The following is a 13,481-nucleotide window of genomic DNA, read 5'->3' on the forward strand; positions in this document are numbered from 1 at the left end:
GGCACCGTGAGCACACGCGACAGGCGCCCTGGTGCATTTAAGTTATAAATGAGCCCATCATCATCACAGAGCACGAACCTCACACGGGCAAGGGCTTCCTCTGAGGCCTGCTAGGGAAGCGCTGCGTGCCCTGCAGGGAGAAGTCACTTTCGCAGCCATTTAAAGCCCTGTAGGATGTGCGAGGCAGGGCAGTGGCTTTGTGCTCCAGTGATGAAAAGCAGACACTGAATTGGCCCCAGCTGCCCTGCCCAGGGGGTCTAGGGAGGGTGGGGTAGGTCTCAGGCCACAGCCCTGGGGCTTCCAGCCTGCCTTCTGTGTCCACAGTCTGTACACCCAGCAAGCAGTGGAGGCCATCGCAGAGGAGGCCTGGCCTGGGCCTCCACCTCCAGGAATGGCCTGCACACCAGTGCCGGCATCGGGCACGAGAGGGCCTCCCTAAGTCAATCTCGAGAGGTGTGCATGCTCCCTGAGACCCCCCGGGGGTGCCGGGACGCTTCCTGGGGCTGTCAGGAGGGTGTGGCCGGGCCGCAGGCTGGTTACACGGTGTTACACTGCCCTCTCCTGGGCGGCTGCCTGACTCTGCTCCCTGTGTGCGGGCTGGAAAGATTGTTAAACCCTGCAGGCTTTTTGGAGTGAGGGAAAGAAGGCGGCACACACCTGGCCCTGGCCCGCACTGGGTGGCAGGTGCTGGAAGGAGGTGCTCCCGACCCCGAGCCCTGCAGACACCTTTGAACTTTGGTTCCACCTTCTCTTTTCCTCAGTTTTTCAGCTTCCTACAAGACCCCTGGCTGTAGCAGCCCCAAAGCCAGTGGGGTTTTATTTTTACTTCCTGTTTCTTTGTGTCATGCTTCAGGAGTCAGCTCCCAAAAAGCACACCCCAGTCACTAGATTCTGCGCTCAAAAGACCGTGGCTGAAGACCTGCAGGATCTGCTTCCCCCGAGTCAGAGAGGATCTGTTTGGCACAAATGTTTTCTTCTGTGATGTCGCTGTTGCTCAAGCTTCATTCTGTGAAACTGTTTCCGAGTTTAGCAGACGGCTCCACATCACGGGTGACCCGCGCAGGCAGTGCCATGCTCTGTCCACGCTCTGACACCTGGGAGGGCCGTTACTGCCTTTCAGAGCGTTTTCTGTTCTTGCCTTATTCTTCCAAGTGAATTTAGACAGTCTCACAGATTGGGACAGGGCACTTTTAAACATCCCTTATGTTTTAGATGTCTTTACCTTCAGTCTTATTAAAAATCTCCAACACAGGCCAGTCGCAGTGGCTCACACCTGTAGTCCCAGCACATTAGGAGGCCAAGGTGGAAGGATCACTTGAGCTCAGGAGTTCGAGACCAGCCTGGGCAACATAGCAAGTCCCCATCTCTACCTAAAATAATTTTTAAAAGACCAATTCCAAGCCCTCCATAAACCTCTATCTTTCTCACAGAACGATGCCAACGGGACTGCGAAGCCGCCTTTTCTCAGGTAGGTGTGGCTTCCTGCGTGAGCCTCAGCATGTGACATTGCTCTTCCCCACGGTGTCCCCAGAAGGGCCTTCAGTGCCCTGCCCAGGAGGCCCAGCCTGAGAAAGGCCTCAGCCTGTGGAGCCATGGGGGACTGCGGCCCCCTGGTCCCTTTACCACCTGCTTTAGACCACCCTGGGAGCAGGGCCTGCCACCCCAGAGCGGCCCCCATATCACACGCAATGCAGGACTAAAGAGGTGTGGGTGCCCACGTCCAGAATGTTTAAAACCTGGGATCGTTCTGCAGCGGGTGGTACAGTGTAGGACTGAACAAAACTTCCACTCAGAAATCACTGCTGGGACCTGTACAAGCTGGTGAGGTGGTCAGCCGCAGTCTCACAGGGCAAGAATGGGTTATTAGCGCTGTTAAAATCCAGTTTCCCTCATGGAGTGGAAGTTCTGAAAGGTTTTTCTTATCCCCTGCAGCGGAGAAAACCCCTTTGCCACTGTGAAACTCCGCCCAACCGTGACGAACGATCGCTCGGCACCCATCATTCGATGAGAAGACGGCCGAGGACTCTCCCGGGCCTCTCCGGTTCTCCCTCGCGGAATGATGGGCACGTCCTAACTCTAATGTCGCCTGCCTAAGCAAAGCATGCTTCTCTGTTTCACGTAGTTGGGTTGACAAGTTTCTGCCTTTAAGAAATGAGTAATAGTCTAATGACCAACTCAGTCATTTAAAATATTTTCTTCCTATTCTGTTCAAGAAACAGTAAAACTTGGTTTCAATCTTTATTGTATTTTTTTAAATGAAATTTTTTTCCTTAACAGCCAGAATAAGGGATAGTCTATGCTTTCATGACTGGCTTTCTGCACCTGATGTCAATGAGACCCATTTTATTTTATAAAGCACGTGCCCTTAGTAGCATTATGTCTAAAGAAAATATCACGGAAGTTTGCATCTTAGCATGCAAATCATAATTTTAAGCAATATAAATTATGAAAATACTATATGAATGTAACTTTTTAACTTAAAATGTTTAATCAAAGTGTAGAGCTTCCAGAGATGGAGAAACCCCTGCCCTCCGTCCAACTGCACCAGAGCTGTAAGTGCTAAGACGCTTTGCCTGCCTTTATCACAGCCACATGTAGCACTTGACGAAATCCCTTCCGAGAGCTCCTTTTCTTGGTAGTTAGGAGTCACTGACTGGAGTCGCTGCACACAGCCCATCCAGGACACAGGCCTGGGCGTCAGAGTCACGGCTCCTTGTGTTCTCTCTGCTAGCTGGCCAAAGCTGCATCCATTACCAATACACTCAAACTTCTTGGGGTCCCGGTTTCTCCGTGTTTGAATCGGGTACAGACTCTCGAGGATACGTGTAAAGCCAGGATGACCTCTGGTGCCTGGAGAGGGCGGGTTTTTCAGCCTAGCAGCCATGATGCCCTCAGAACCTGGCCCTGTGGTACGGATGTGAGGACTGCACACTGGCTGCCCTAAGCCCGGGACTGGAATTCACCTCTGACTGCCAAGGATCTGGACCCAATTCCCAGCCTGGTCCAGGTACAGGAGGATCCCAGCATTTTGTGAGACTGAGGCAGGCGCGTCACCTTGAGGTCAGGAGTCTCTACTAAAAATACAAAAATTAGGCGTGGTGGTGCGTGCCTGTGATCCCAGCCACTCGGGAGGCTGAGGCAGGAGAATCGCTTGAACCCGGGAGGCAGAGGTTGCAGTGAGCCAGATCATGCCGCTGCCCTGCAGCCCGGGTGACAGATTTCCAGCCCAGCCGCTGTGTGTGTTGTGGGGTGCTGGGGCTGGGGCTTATCACCTCTCCTTTGGCCTTGCCTTAAGTGTACTACTTTCCTGTGAGGCTGAGACTGGGAGAGGTTACATGCAGGTAAGCCAGTGGACGTGGGCGATGCTTCAGGCTCCTTCCAGCCAGGTCCAGCAGTGTCACCATCTGCTTCTGCTTCTGCTGGGAGGACAAACCAGACGCGCCCCCCACCCAGCCCCCAGGAAGGGCTGCAGGCACCATGAACTATATGTTAATGCCCCCAGTCTGTCCTACAGAAGGGCCCTGTAGCCACGTGAGAATTCAGTCCACGCAAACCCCGTGGCCGTGTTCCCCACTTCAGACGTCAGAGGCAGGGCTCAGCCCCATCTGGTGCCATGGGTGATACCTGGCCTTTGGCGTTCCCCCTTGGGGATGGTTCTGGTTTTGTTACGGGGTTGAAGACTAGGACCTGGGGGTCTCAGATGCAACCTGCAGGCCCCAGGTTCCACCTCCCAGACCAGAACGGGGGGATGACCTTATCCTTGGCACTGAGGTGCCTGTTCTGTGAATGTCAAGGGATTATAATTTTAATAATAAAGAACTTGAAAACAAGCATATTTTCTTGAGCTGTAAGCACCTGTTGAATACAAGGTGGTCAGGCCTGGCCTGGGGAGCGCCGAGGCAGCAATGGGGGTGTCGTTCCGGTCTCTCCTGGGTGTCTGAAAGCACTGAGTAAGCAGCACCAGGTCAACAATGGTATGAATCTCATTTATTGAAAACATTATTTCTCACCTTTCTCAAATTGAAGACTGCAGAAAATAAAAGCAGTGCTTTATTGAGTTGTCATGAGCCTCGGGCGGGAGCAGCAGCGCTGCCGCTCCACACTCCGGGAAACCGCAGCTGGCGTGTGCCACATCTGTCCCACCTCGCTTTACAAAACAGTTCTGAAGCTGAATCAAATAAAACTATTGTACACAACATTTACATTAGAAAAAGAGCTGGGGTAGGAGAGCCGGGCCTGCTGCTCCTTTAAGCGAAGGTGGCTCCGCAGTTGGGGCATCTTCGCTTCCTCAAGGCAAAACAGCAGATGAACCCAAAGGGGAACAGGATGATGGCCAGGAAGATGCCCAGGAAGGTGAAGCAGTCCTCCAGCACCCCGACCCTGCGGCAGAGAGGGCGGCATCGTTAGGACCCGGGCAGCCAGAACCCTCACCCCTCCCACCCTTGCACTCAACCAACCAGTGGCCACAACTGACATGGGGACCTCCGGTGAGGGACAGTGACAATCCGCCTGAGAAAACAGCCCCCCACCGCCCAGCCACAGCCCACTGGCCCGGAGAGCCCCAAGAACCATCTGCATGTGCCAGTTCATAGAATGGCCAGAGCTGCTATTTAATCACTAACATTAAAAGAAAAGGGGAAGAATAAAACAGTTGAAAAGTCTTATCAGTTAACCTTGAAAGGCAAGGCTGGGTGCATGGTGGCTCCTGCCTGTAATCCCACCACTCTGGGAGGCAGAGGCAGGTGGATCACCTGAGTTCAGGAGTTCAAGACCAGCCTGGCCAACATGGTGAAACCCTGTCTCTACTAACAATACAAAAATTTGCCAGGCGTGGTGGCACGTGCCTGCAGTCCCGGCTACTTGGGAGGCTGAGACAAAGAGAATCACTTGAATCCAGGAGGCAGAGGTTGCAGTGAGCCGAGATAGAGCCACTATACTCCAGACTGGGTGACAGAGCGAGACTCCATCTCAAAAAGTAAAACCTTGAGAGGCAAGACCATTTTGGTGCCACAAGCCACACATATCTGCTCTTAGAAAAGGAGCAACCAGAGGCCGGGCACGGTGGCTCACACCTGTAATCCCAGCACTTTGGGAGGCCAAGGCAGGTGGATCACGAGGTCAGGAGATCAAGACCATCCTGGCTAACACAGTGAAACACTGTCTCTACTAAAAATACAAAAATTAGGCCAGGCGCGGTGGCTCAAGCCTGTAATCCCAGCACTTTGGGAGGCCAAGACGGACAGATCACGAGGTCAGGAAATCCAGACCATCCTGGCTAACACGGTGAAACCCCATCTCTACTAAAAAAAAAAAAAAAAATACAAAAAACTAGCCGGGCAAGGTGGCGGGCGCCTGTAGTCCCAGCTACTCAGGAGGCTGAGGCAGGAGAACGACATGAACCCGGGAGGCAGAGCTTGCAGTGAGCTGAGATCCGGCCACTGCACTCTAGCCTGGGCAACAGAGCGAGAATGTCTCAAAAAAAAAAAAAAAAAGAAAAGGAGCAACCAGCAAGCTTAGTGGTCCCGTCAGTGTTTGGGCTTTTGTTGGATTTCTGTTCCTTTGGTAGTGGGCGTGGGTTAATGGGAGACTGCAGTCGGCCATGTTCACACAATGTCTGAAGAAATAATGTCTTATTTCTCAAAATGTGATCTCAAAGCTTCCTCTTCAACCAAGTTCAATGTAACAGACTAAGACACCTAAAGGCCATCCCACAAATCCTGCACCAGTGAGCACAGGTTCAGTGACCTGCAATCATCGAACCCAAGTGTCAGTTTCAGAGCCCCTAAAAGTAGGAAGCCAGGAGCCGAGCGCTCAGCTCAGCTCAGCTCCTTAGGCTATTTCTGGAAAGTTCTGGACACAGCTGAAATTAACCACACTAGCCAGCTCAGCACAAATGAGAAAAGCTTTGCTCCCACCAGACAGGCAGCCCCCTGCGGGCTCCTTCTGGTCCTCCTGGGGGCCCAAACCCCTCCATCCAGCCAGTACTGAAGTAAGTGGAGAGAGAACAGAACAGGGTGGGAGTGTCTGACAGGTGATGGGAGCTGGTGCTTAGTGGGGAAGGGGAGCCTACAACAAGGTGGTGTGGTCGCCCGCCTGCAACAGGGAAGTGTGACTACCTGTGCCTTGCTAAGGGGAGAAAACTTGGCCACGTGGGGAACCCTACTCCCATCCCAGCACCCTGCATGTTCCCAAGCTGCTTTCTGGGAGTTTGGACTCATGAGGGCCACTGCCTCCACCACTGCTAAGCAAGGCAGGCTGGGGAGCCCAAACCCCACCCACAGAACCTATTCCCTGCTTCTCCCGGGATTATGGAAAATAAACCAGAATATTCTGAAGTTGGGCTTTGCACTGCTGAAAGAAAAAGTTGCCGGGCACAGTGGTTCACGCCTGTCATCCCAACACTTTGGGAGGCCGAGGCAGGCAGATCACCTGAGGTCAGGAGTTCGAGACCAGCCTGGTCAACATGGTGAAACCACGTTTCTACTAAAAATACAAAAATTAGCCAGGCGTAGTGGCGGGCACCTGTAATCCCAGCTACTCGGGAGGCTGAGACAGAACTGCTTGAACCCGGCAGGTGGAGGTTGCAGTGAGCCGAGATCGCACCATTGCACTCCAGCCTTTGCAACAAGAGCAAAACTCTGTCTCAAAAAAAAAAAAAAAAGGAAAAACACTTCATGCCCACCTGCCTCCCTCCGGCCTCCTCAGGGAAGTCCCTTCAGCCATCTCCAATGGAGCTGGACACGGTGGCTCACGCCTGCAACTGCAGCACTTTGGGAGGCTGAGGCGGATCACTTAAAGCCAGCAGTTCAAAACCAGCCTGGGCAACAAAGTAAAACCCCCCTGCAACACCCCTACAACAATTTAAAAGTAGCCAGACACGGTGGTACACATTTGGAAAAGGGGGACCATTCAGCCGGTTTGGGGAAACTTTTCTCCTAGAGTCCCTGTGTCCATTCGTTCTCAAAAGGCTCTGAGCAGTCCTGCAGCCGGCCCTCTTTACCCAGTGTTCCCCAGACTCACACAGCGCCACCTGTCTGTGTGGAGGGGCGGAGCTGGGCTGCAGAGCACACTGTGAAGCTCCAAGGCAAAGCCAAGCCAAAGACCGGAGCCTGTCAGCAAAGTTTCTACTTCTTGCGTGGACTTTTACAAAAGTGTCCCCTGTCTAAGCACCACAAGGTCGTCAGGCCACCACACTTGTTCAGCCTTGCCCAGGGCTGCCCCTGCCAGTCCAGACTGGGCAGGACACCTCCGCCCAGCCCTGCTGAGTGCAGCTTGCCCTGCCCGGCTCCAGGACCTTCTCCCCGGGGTGTCGGGTGGGCAGAAGCTCCAGCTGCCACAGCTCCCAAGACCACACAGTCGAGGTGGGGGAGCCCCGGGAAGGCCGAGCACCAGCTGTGTCCCCACAGATGGCCATGACAGGCTCCGGGGGGAGCTGGAGGGAGCGTCTGGGCTTCCTTTCCCGTTTCCTCCACGGCATCTACAGTCAAATCCCAAGAAACACACTGGCTGTATATTCTGGTTAGAAAATGTCCCATGAAAAACCAGACAGGGAGGGTGAACCAGCTGAGAAATCCTTCCAGGGAAGAAGCCTGCCCCTGGAGTGGTCCCCAGTGCCACCAGGCCCCCCTCAGCCGGCCCAATCAGTGACCATCTGAGCACCTTGCCTCAGGACCAAAGCTGCTGAGAGGCAGGGCTGCGGGCAGAGCCGACTGCCTGTTCAAAGGCCCAGAGGTGCCTGGGAGGAGGCTGGGCAAAGGCGTGTGGGTGGGGAGCCTGGCTGGAGCCCGCCCATGGGGCACAGCAGAGACATCCAGGTGCAATGGTGCAATGGGCGGGGGTGGGGCTTCAGTGCTGCCTGGTGGCCCCGCCCACACCAGCTTCCCACCTGCAGCTGCTGCTCTCACCAAGTCCAAGGGCAGCAGCGCCCTCCTGCTTCCTAATTCTCCATCCAGACCCCAAAACCCACCTAACTCCGTCAGAGCTGAGAAGTGCAGGAAGGCTGCTCACTCACGTTGGATTCCCACTGCCACGGGCCAGGGCGCTGACCCACCTGAGCGCCAGGATTTCCAGCAGCACCAGCCCAGCCCACCCAGGCCCCGGCGCCTCGCTTCTCAGCACCTCGATTCCCAGCCCCGGGGCCGCAAGCAGCGCCATGGGCCAAACCAAACGCACTGACCCCACGGCCTCCCAGGCACAGGGAAACACCCTCCTCCTTCCAACCCATGGAGCTTCCGTCCAGACCCATCCTGTCAGCCAGAGCACAGGGCTGGCCCGTTTGTGCCACCCTGGGCTGAGCCCCTCAGTCTGGGGACCCACTCTGGCACCTCCTAGGGCAGCCTCCCCATCCCTGGTCCATTCAACCCCCACCCTCCTGCCTGCCTCCACGCCACTTAAAGACAGGGCAGGAGGGCCAAGGCCCCTGGGTCTCTGGGGAGAGCGAGCCTGTTTCCCTGCAGTACCGCCCAGGAACTGGACAGATCCAGCCGCCCCAGGAGGCTCAGGCCTCCGCCAGCAACAGGAGGCTGTGATCCAGACCCGAGAACCCTGAACCGGCTTCGAAGGCCCGAGGGCTGGCCAGGAGAATTCGGCCCTCACCTCTGGCTCTGGGGTCAGCTGGAGGGTGGGCAGCATACCCTACCCCCCAGGATTCCACAGCCGCACCCACAACTTCAAACACCAAGAGGCGCTGAAGGCAGAACTCGCTGTCACTTGACAGCAAACTCACCTGGCAGCAACATGTGACCTGAACTGGTGTGTGGCTATTTATAGTCGTAATTTATCCTAGTTTATCTGAATATTCATGTCTTGCTGCAGAAATATTAATGTTTTAACTGCAGTACTGTCCTAGACCTCAAAAGGCGTGTTGGCATCATGTGCTTTTTAAAACCCCAAATCTTCTGAACTGAGAAACACAATCCAACTTCTAGGCCAAGACTCCCCAAGCTGCAGGGCCAGCACTGGAGGGGAGAAGGGGAACCCCCGCACCGGAACAGCTGCCATCCCCGCCAGCCTGTCCGTCCCCACGGCCTCCAGTTCTCCCTTCCAAACCCAGAAGAGCCCACCTGGGTTGGTGGGGTGGGTTTCAACCTTCTCAACTGCTCGGGACCCGGCTCCCTCTAGCTGCCCCTCCCCCACTCTTGCGCAATAGGCCACGCGGCCAGGGAGGGATCATGGCCACTGGCGAAATTAGGGAACTGACTAATTCCAAGAGCACTCCCTTAAGGCGACTCCAGCCCTGCAGTGAAAGTGGCCAGTCATGCCACTGTCATCCACCTGGAGCTGGGCCCTGGGACAGTGGAGGCCACAGGGCTCCCGCCTCACCAGGGACAGAAGGGGCTGGCAGCAGGGCTCTGAGCTGCCCAGGGAAAGGGCCATCCTCACCCTTCCTGTATCCCCAAAGGCACTTTACAGGAGCCTGAAGCCCAGGGTGTGTCCAGGGCCTCCCAGCAGGGAAGGGCGTGGCTGGGATGTGAACCCAGATGGGCTCACAGGAGGCTAAAAACCGGGGTGTGTCCAAGGCCTCCCAGCAGGGAAGGGCGTGGCTGGGATCTGAACCTGGATGGGCTCCCCAGTCACAAGCACCCATCCTGCAGGCCCGTTCTCCCTCCAAGGCAGCCCCCAAAGGCAGTCAGTGTCACAGGGGGCTGCCCCAGGGCACCCAGCTGCCCTCTGTGCAGACACAGTGGCCTCGCGGCACCATCCACGCCCAGGAACAACCCCAGACCACCACACCTCGCTGGAAGGCCGAGCTCGCCAGGAAAAGGGCTTCCTTAGAGGGCTGCGGGCCTGAAGCCATGCTCAGCGCAGGACAAGGTGGCCCCAAAGCAGCTCCAGCCAGCTTCTGGCTGTCCCAGGGTATCCACTCCCCCCACAGGGGTGGGGGAGCTGCCTCGCTTAGGGACAGTTCACCAGGGCCATTCCCAGCAAACCCAATGGCCAGGGCCAGTCCCAGCCTCTCCTGTGGAAGAAAGGCCTGAGACTCTGCCTGCCACCACACCCACCCCAGCGGTGCCACTTGGCCCGCAGCTGGGGGCAAAGCCCAAGGTTAGAAACTCAGGAGGCCACTGAGGCAGCACTCGGACCCTGAGGTCCACAACCCTGCCCAGCAGGCAGCCTAGGCCCAAACTCCAGCCCATCCGCTGCCCCCACACCTCAGGCCAAGACTGTCAGGACAGGGACAGCCCATAGGCCATGCATATGGGCAGGGCCGTCCCAGCTAACTCAGCTACTTCCTCAACCAGGGGAGCGCTGGCTTCCAGGTCACAGGCGGTAGGAGGGACCAGCCCCTCCACCACCATCATCTGGAAGCCCAAGGATATCACAGGATCCTTCCCCTCCAGCCCTTCCCAGGCTCCACAGTCACCCCCCGTGCCCTCCACAGCCCACCTCTGCCCCTCAAGGGCCGTGGCAACCTCCATGCTGGCTACTGAGCCGCACCCTGGACCTCTGAGCAACATCCGCCCTCCACAGCTGTTCCTTTCACCGTCCCTAGGAAAGGTGAAATCCTTTTCAGGACTTCCCCTCTGGTCACCCCCAAAACTAAGTGCCCAATGACAGCCCAGCCATACTCATGGGGGACTGGTGCGGGCCAGGCCCTGTGTTGCCAGGGCCTTCCCCACTCCTGCGTTCCTGGTTTTCAGGGCACAGGCTCTGCTCCAGCCCAGCGCAGCCACCTCATCCTGCACCTAGGTATAACCACACCCCAGCAGAGAAAGACTGGCCTCCCTGGGCAGAGAGGCCCAGGCCTTGGGCAGGGCAGGGCAGGGCAGGGCAGGGCAGGCGTGAAGCAGGAGGGCAGGAGGAACAGGGGCATATCCACCGCTGGGCTGCGGAAATGCTTCCTCATAAACGGCTAAAAAGGGCAGACGGAGTCAGGAAGCTTCAGCAAAGGCCTGGCCAGGGCAGCAGAGCCATAAGGGACATAGGCTTCTCTGGCCAAGCCTCACTCAGAAGGACTAACAGACGTGTGACTTGGACAAATTCCTGCCATGCCACCAGGCAGGGAGGGGGACAGAGCCCAGTGGGCTGGACCTGGGGCAGGAGGAAGTGTGGTCACGTGAGCGGTATCCTGTCTCCCAGCCCCAAGACAGCAGGCGGCGGCCAGACGACCAGACGTGTGTCTCCACTCTTCTCGTAGAAAGGTGTGGCCCAGGGACCACACACCCCCTCCCGACGCCAGCAGCAGAGCACCCAGCCCCCTGCTCGCCCTCTGGCTGCTGCAGGGCACAGGGGCCCATCCCATGCCCAATGCTGCTGCAGAGGCCAAGCCTCGGGGAGCGGGGGCCACTCTCCAGCATCCAGGGCACCACAGGCAGAGTGCAGGGACTTGTGTGCTGGGAGGGCCTGGCTGCAACCCAAGAGGTCGCCGGAGGATCAAAGAGTGCTCTGGTCCCAACTTAAAGGACTAAGGACCCCCCAACCTTGTCCAGAGAGGACCCAGCCTCCACCCTGCCTGGTGCAGCTGCCCAAGGGCAGAGAGCACAGTGATCAAGTAACTGAGGACCCCACTCCTGTAGCCTCTGGGGGCCAAGCCCAAGATGCTCCACAGCAGAGCAGAGCACAGCCTGACCCCACTCCAGGTTCTGCATAGCTGGGGGGCACCACCGGGTCAGCGGAAGCCACGGGCCTCCACAGGGACACAGCTCCCACCTAGGGAAGGGGAAGTGGCAGGGCCAGCACCCCCATACCGACAGCAACTGCACCGCCACCTGGGCGCCCCCTCAGCCCTGGGATATCTGGGCCATCCCTCGCTGCCGCTGGTCTCCCACATCTCCAAGTTCAGGGGGTTGGGCAGAGAAGAGCTAAGAGCTTCAGAGACACTTCACCAGGCACCCCCATGTCCCAGACGGGGAAACAGGCCCCGCTGTTCCTGGCAGGACCAGGACTGGAATCCAGCTCCTCCGGCAGGCTGGACACTGGGATGGCAAGGCATGGACAATGACACGCAGGCAGACCCTCTGCTCCTCCATGTTCTGAGTCCCCTCCATGTGCCTTCACACCCACACAGCTCTGCCAGCCCCCTCAACCCGGTGCAGCTCCCAGAGAAAACTATGTCCCGGAGGCAGCCGGCGCCCCGCCCTGCCCTCCCCTCCACCTTCACTCCAAAAGGCCAATGTTTCTGCTGGGTGGCGACCAACTGTGTCAAACTGACGTCCCAGTTAGGGTTTGTCACGGGGTCCCTATGCAGGCAAGCGGCCACAACCTGCCCCTGAGGTCCCAGCCTCTTGTCCCCACCTCTGGGATGCCCTCCCTCTTCCCAGGAAGTTGCCTGCTAAGGCTCTGAAATCATTCACTTCCCCATGACTCTGCTCTAGGCCTTACACACACACTTTTGAAATCAAGTGTAAGTCCAAACCAGGGTTTCTTAATTCCATCTCAGCGGCTTCAACTTCCTCCTCCCAGATACAGCTGAAAACCCTGTCCCCGCCAACTCTGCCCCTACTTTCTAGGCAATCTGAACACCCCCAGCTGCCAAGGATTTATATTTAATTAATCCTTATTTAAATTTGAATCCTCAAAACCTCCACAAAACAATCCTCTAGCTGCACCTCAGGGTCCTATGAAAACCAGAAAGCCTGTGCAGGTCCAATGCGAGGATATGAAAAAAATCACTCCTGCCTCAAAGAACCACGGGGCTTCCATCCTGGTCCAGCTCGTGAAAGGGTGTTTCAAGCCAGCTTTGGCTAAAGCAGCTCTTACAGCCGTCGCTTCTCCCACTGAGGTCTCTCCTGTTGGTGCACTTACTTCCAAATGCCCCTTCCGGGAAAACGAAACCTTCCACCACCTTCGATGATCGACTGCAGAGTAAACTTGCGGAAATTGAAGGAAAATGCAGACACCTGATTCCTTGCAAGTTCCAGAACAAAGACGAAAAGACCACGAGTCCCGTTGTTACCTTTTCTACATCCCAATCACTTGGGGTGCAATACCCCAAAATCTAGGAAAAGGAATCCACCCTTTTGCCCCCACAAAATGTGTTCAGAGCCAATGGTGAGTGGACCCACGCTCTCCCACACCGCATACGGGCAGCCTGTCTGTTCCTCCCATAAAGGGCTCTGATCAAGATCCAAGTCAAGCCGGACCCACTCCCACAAGCAGAGCTGACTTTGTGAAGTCCTGGGGGGTAGGGCGGGGGTCCTCAGCGTTTCCAGGGCCAGTCCCCAGGCTGCAGACCCACTCACCTGCAGACGGGACAGCCTCCCACGACCACGATAGAGTTGGCAGGGTACCGGGTGACGGTCCGGCTGTGGATGTTGTAGACCCTGGGATGGTGGGTGGGTATCCCTGTGGGGGGGAAGACAAGTCATTAGGGTGCAGGGAGGAGAAATCGGACCGCGATGGGGACTACTCATCCCGTACCCCCACCTCCACCCCGCTAAAAAAACCCCCGGTCTTTTCCACCCTCGGGACGGCCACCGCGGGCCTGATTCGGCGCTAATCTGCCAACAGCGAGCGCCTCGTGACACAAAGTTCATCTGGGG

At 56.8% G+C, this 13,481-nt stretch overlaps 2 protein-coding genes across 3 annotated transcripts in view; one reads left to right on the forward strand and one right to left on the reverse strand.

Annotated features, from left to right (window-relative positions):
• Positions 1-2,072, forward strand: part of BAIAP2L1 (BAI1-associated protein 2-like 1) — a 36,883-nt gene extending 34,811 nt beyond the window's left edge. For both annotated transcript variants that reach the window (XM_011985806.1, XM_011985805.1), the window contains one exon: positions 1,933-2,072. In XM_011985806.1, the coding sequence (XP_011841196.1) occupies positions 1,933-2,008 (76 nt within the window). In that variant the 3' untranslated portion in view covers positions 2,009-2,072. The remainder of the gene's footprint in view (positions 1-1,932) is intronic.
• A 1,898-nt stretch (positions 2,073-3,970) lies between these two features.
• BRI3 (brain protein I3) lies at positions 3,971-13,303 on the reverse strand (the record flags this gene model as incomplete). Its single annotated transcript, XM_011985840.1, has 2 exons — positions 3,971-4,380; positions 13,182-13,303. Coding segments are annotated over 2 exons (255 nt in total), but the record flags the coding sequence as incomplete, so codon positions are not given.
• Positions 13,304-13,481: the final 178 nt, after the last annotated feature.

This window comes from Mandrillus leucophaeus, unplaced genomic scaffold, assembly GCF_000951045.1.
Source record: "Mandrillus leucophaeus isolate KB7577 unplaced genomic scaffold, Mleu.le_1.0 Scaffold29, whole genome shotgun sequence".
Classification (NCBI taxonomy): domain Eukaryota; kingdom Metazoa; phylum Chordata; class Mammalia; order Primates; family Cercopithecidae; genus Mandrillus; species Mandrillus leucophaeus.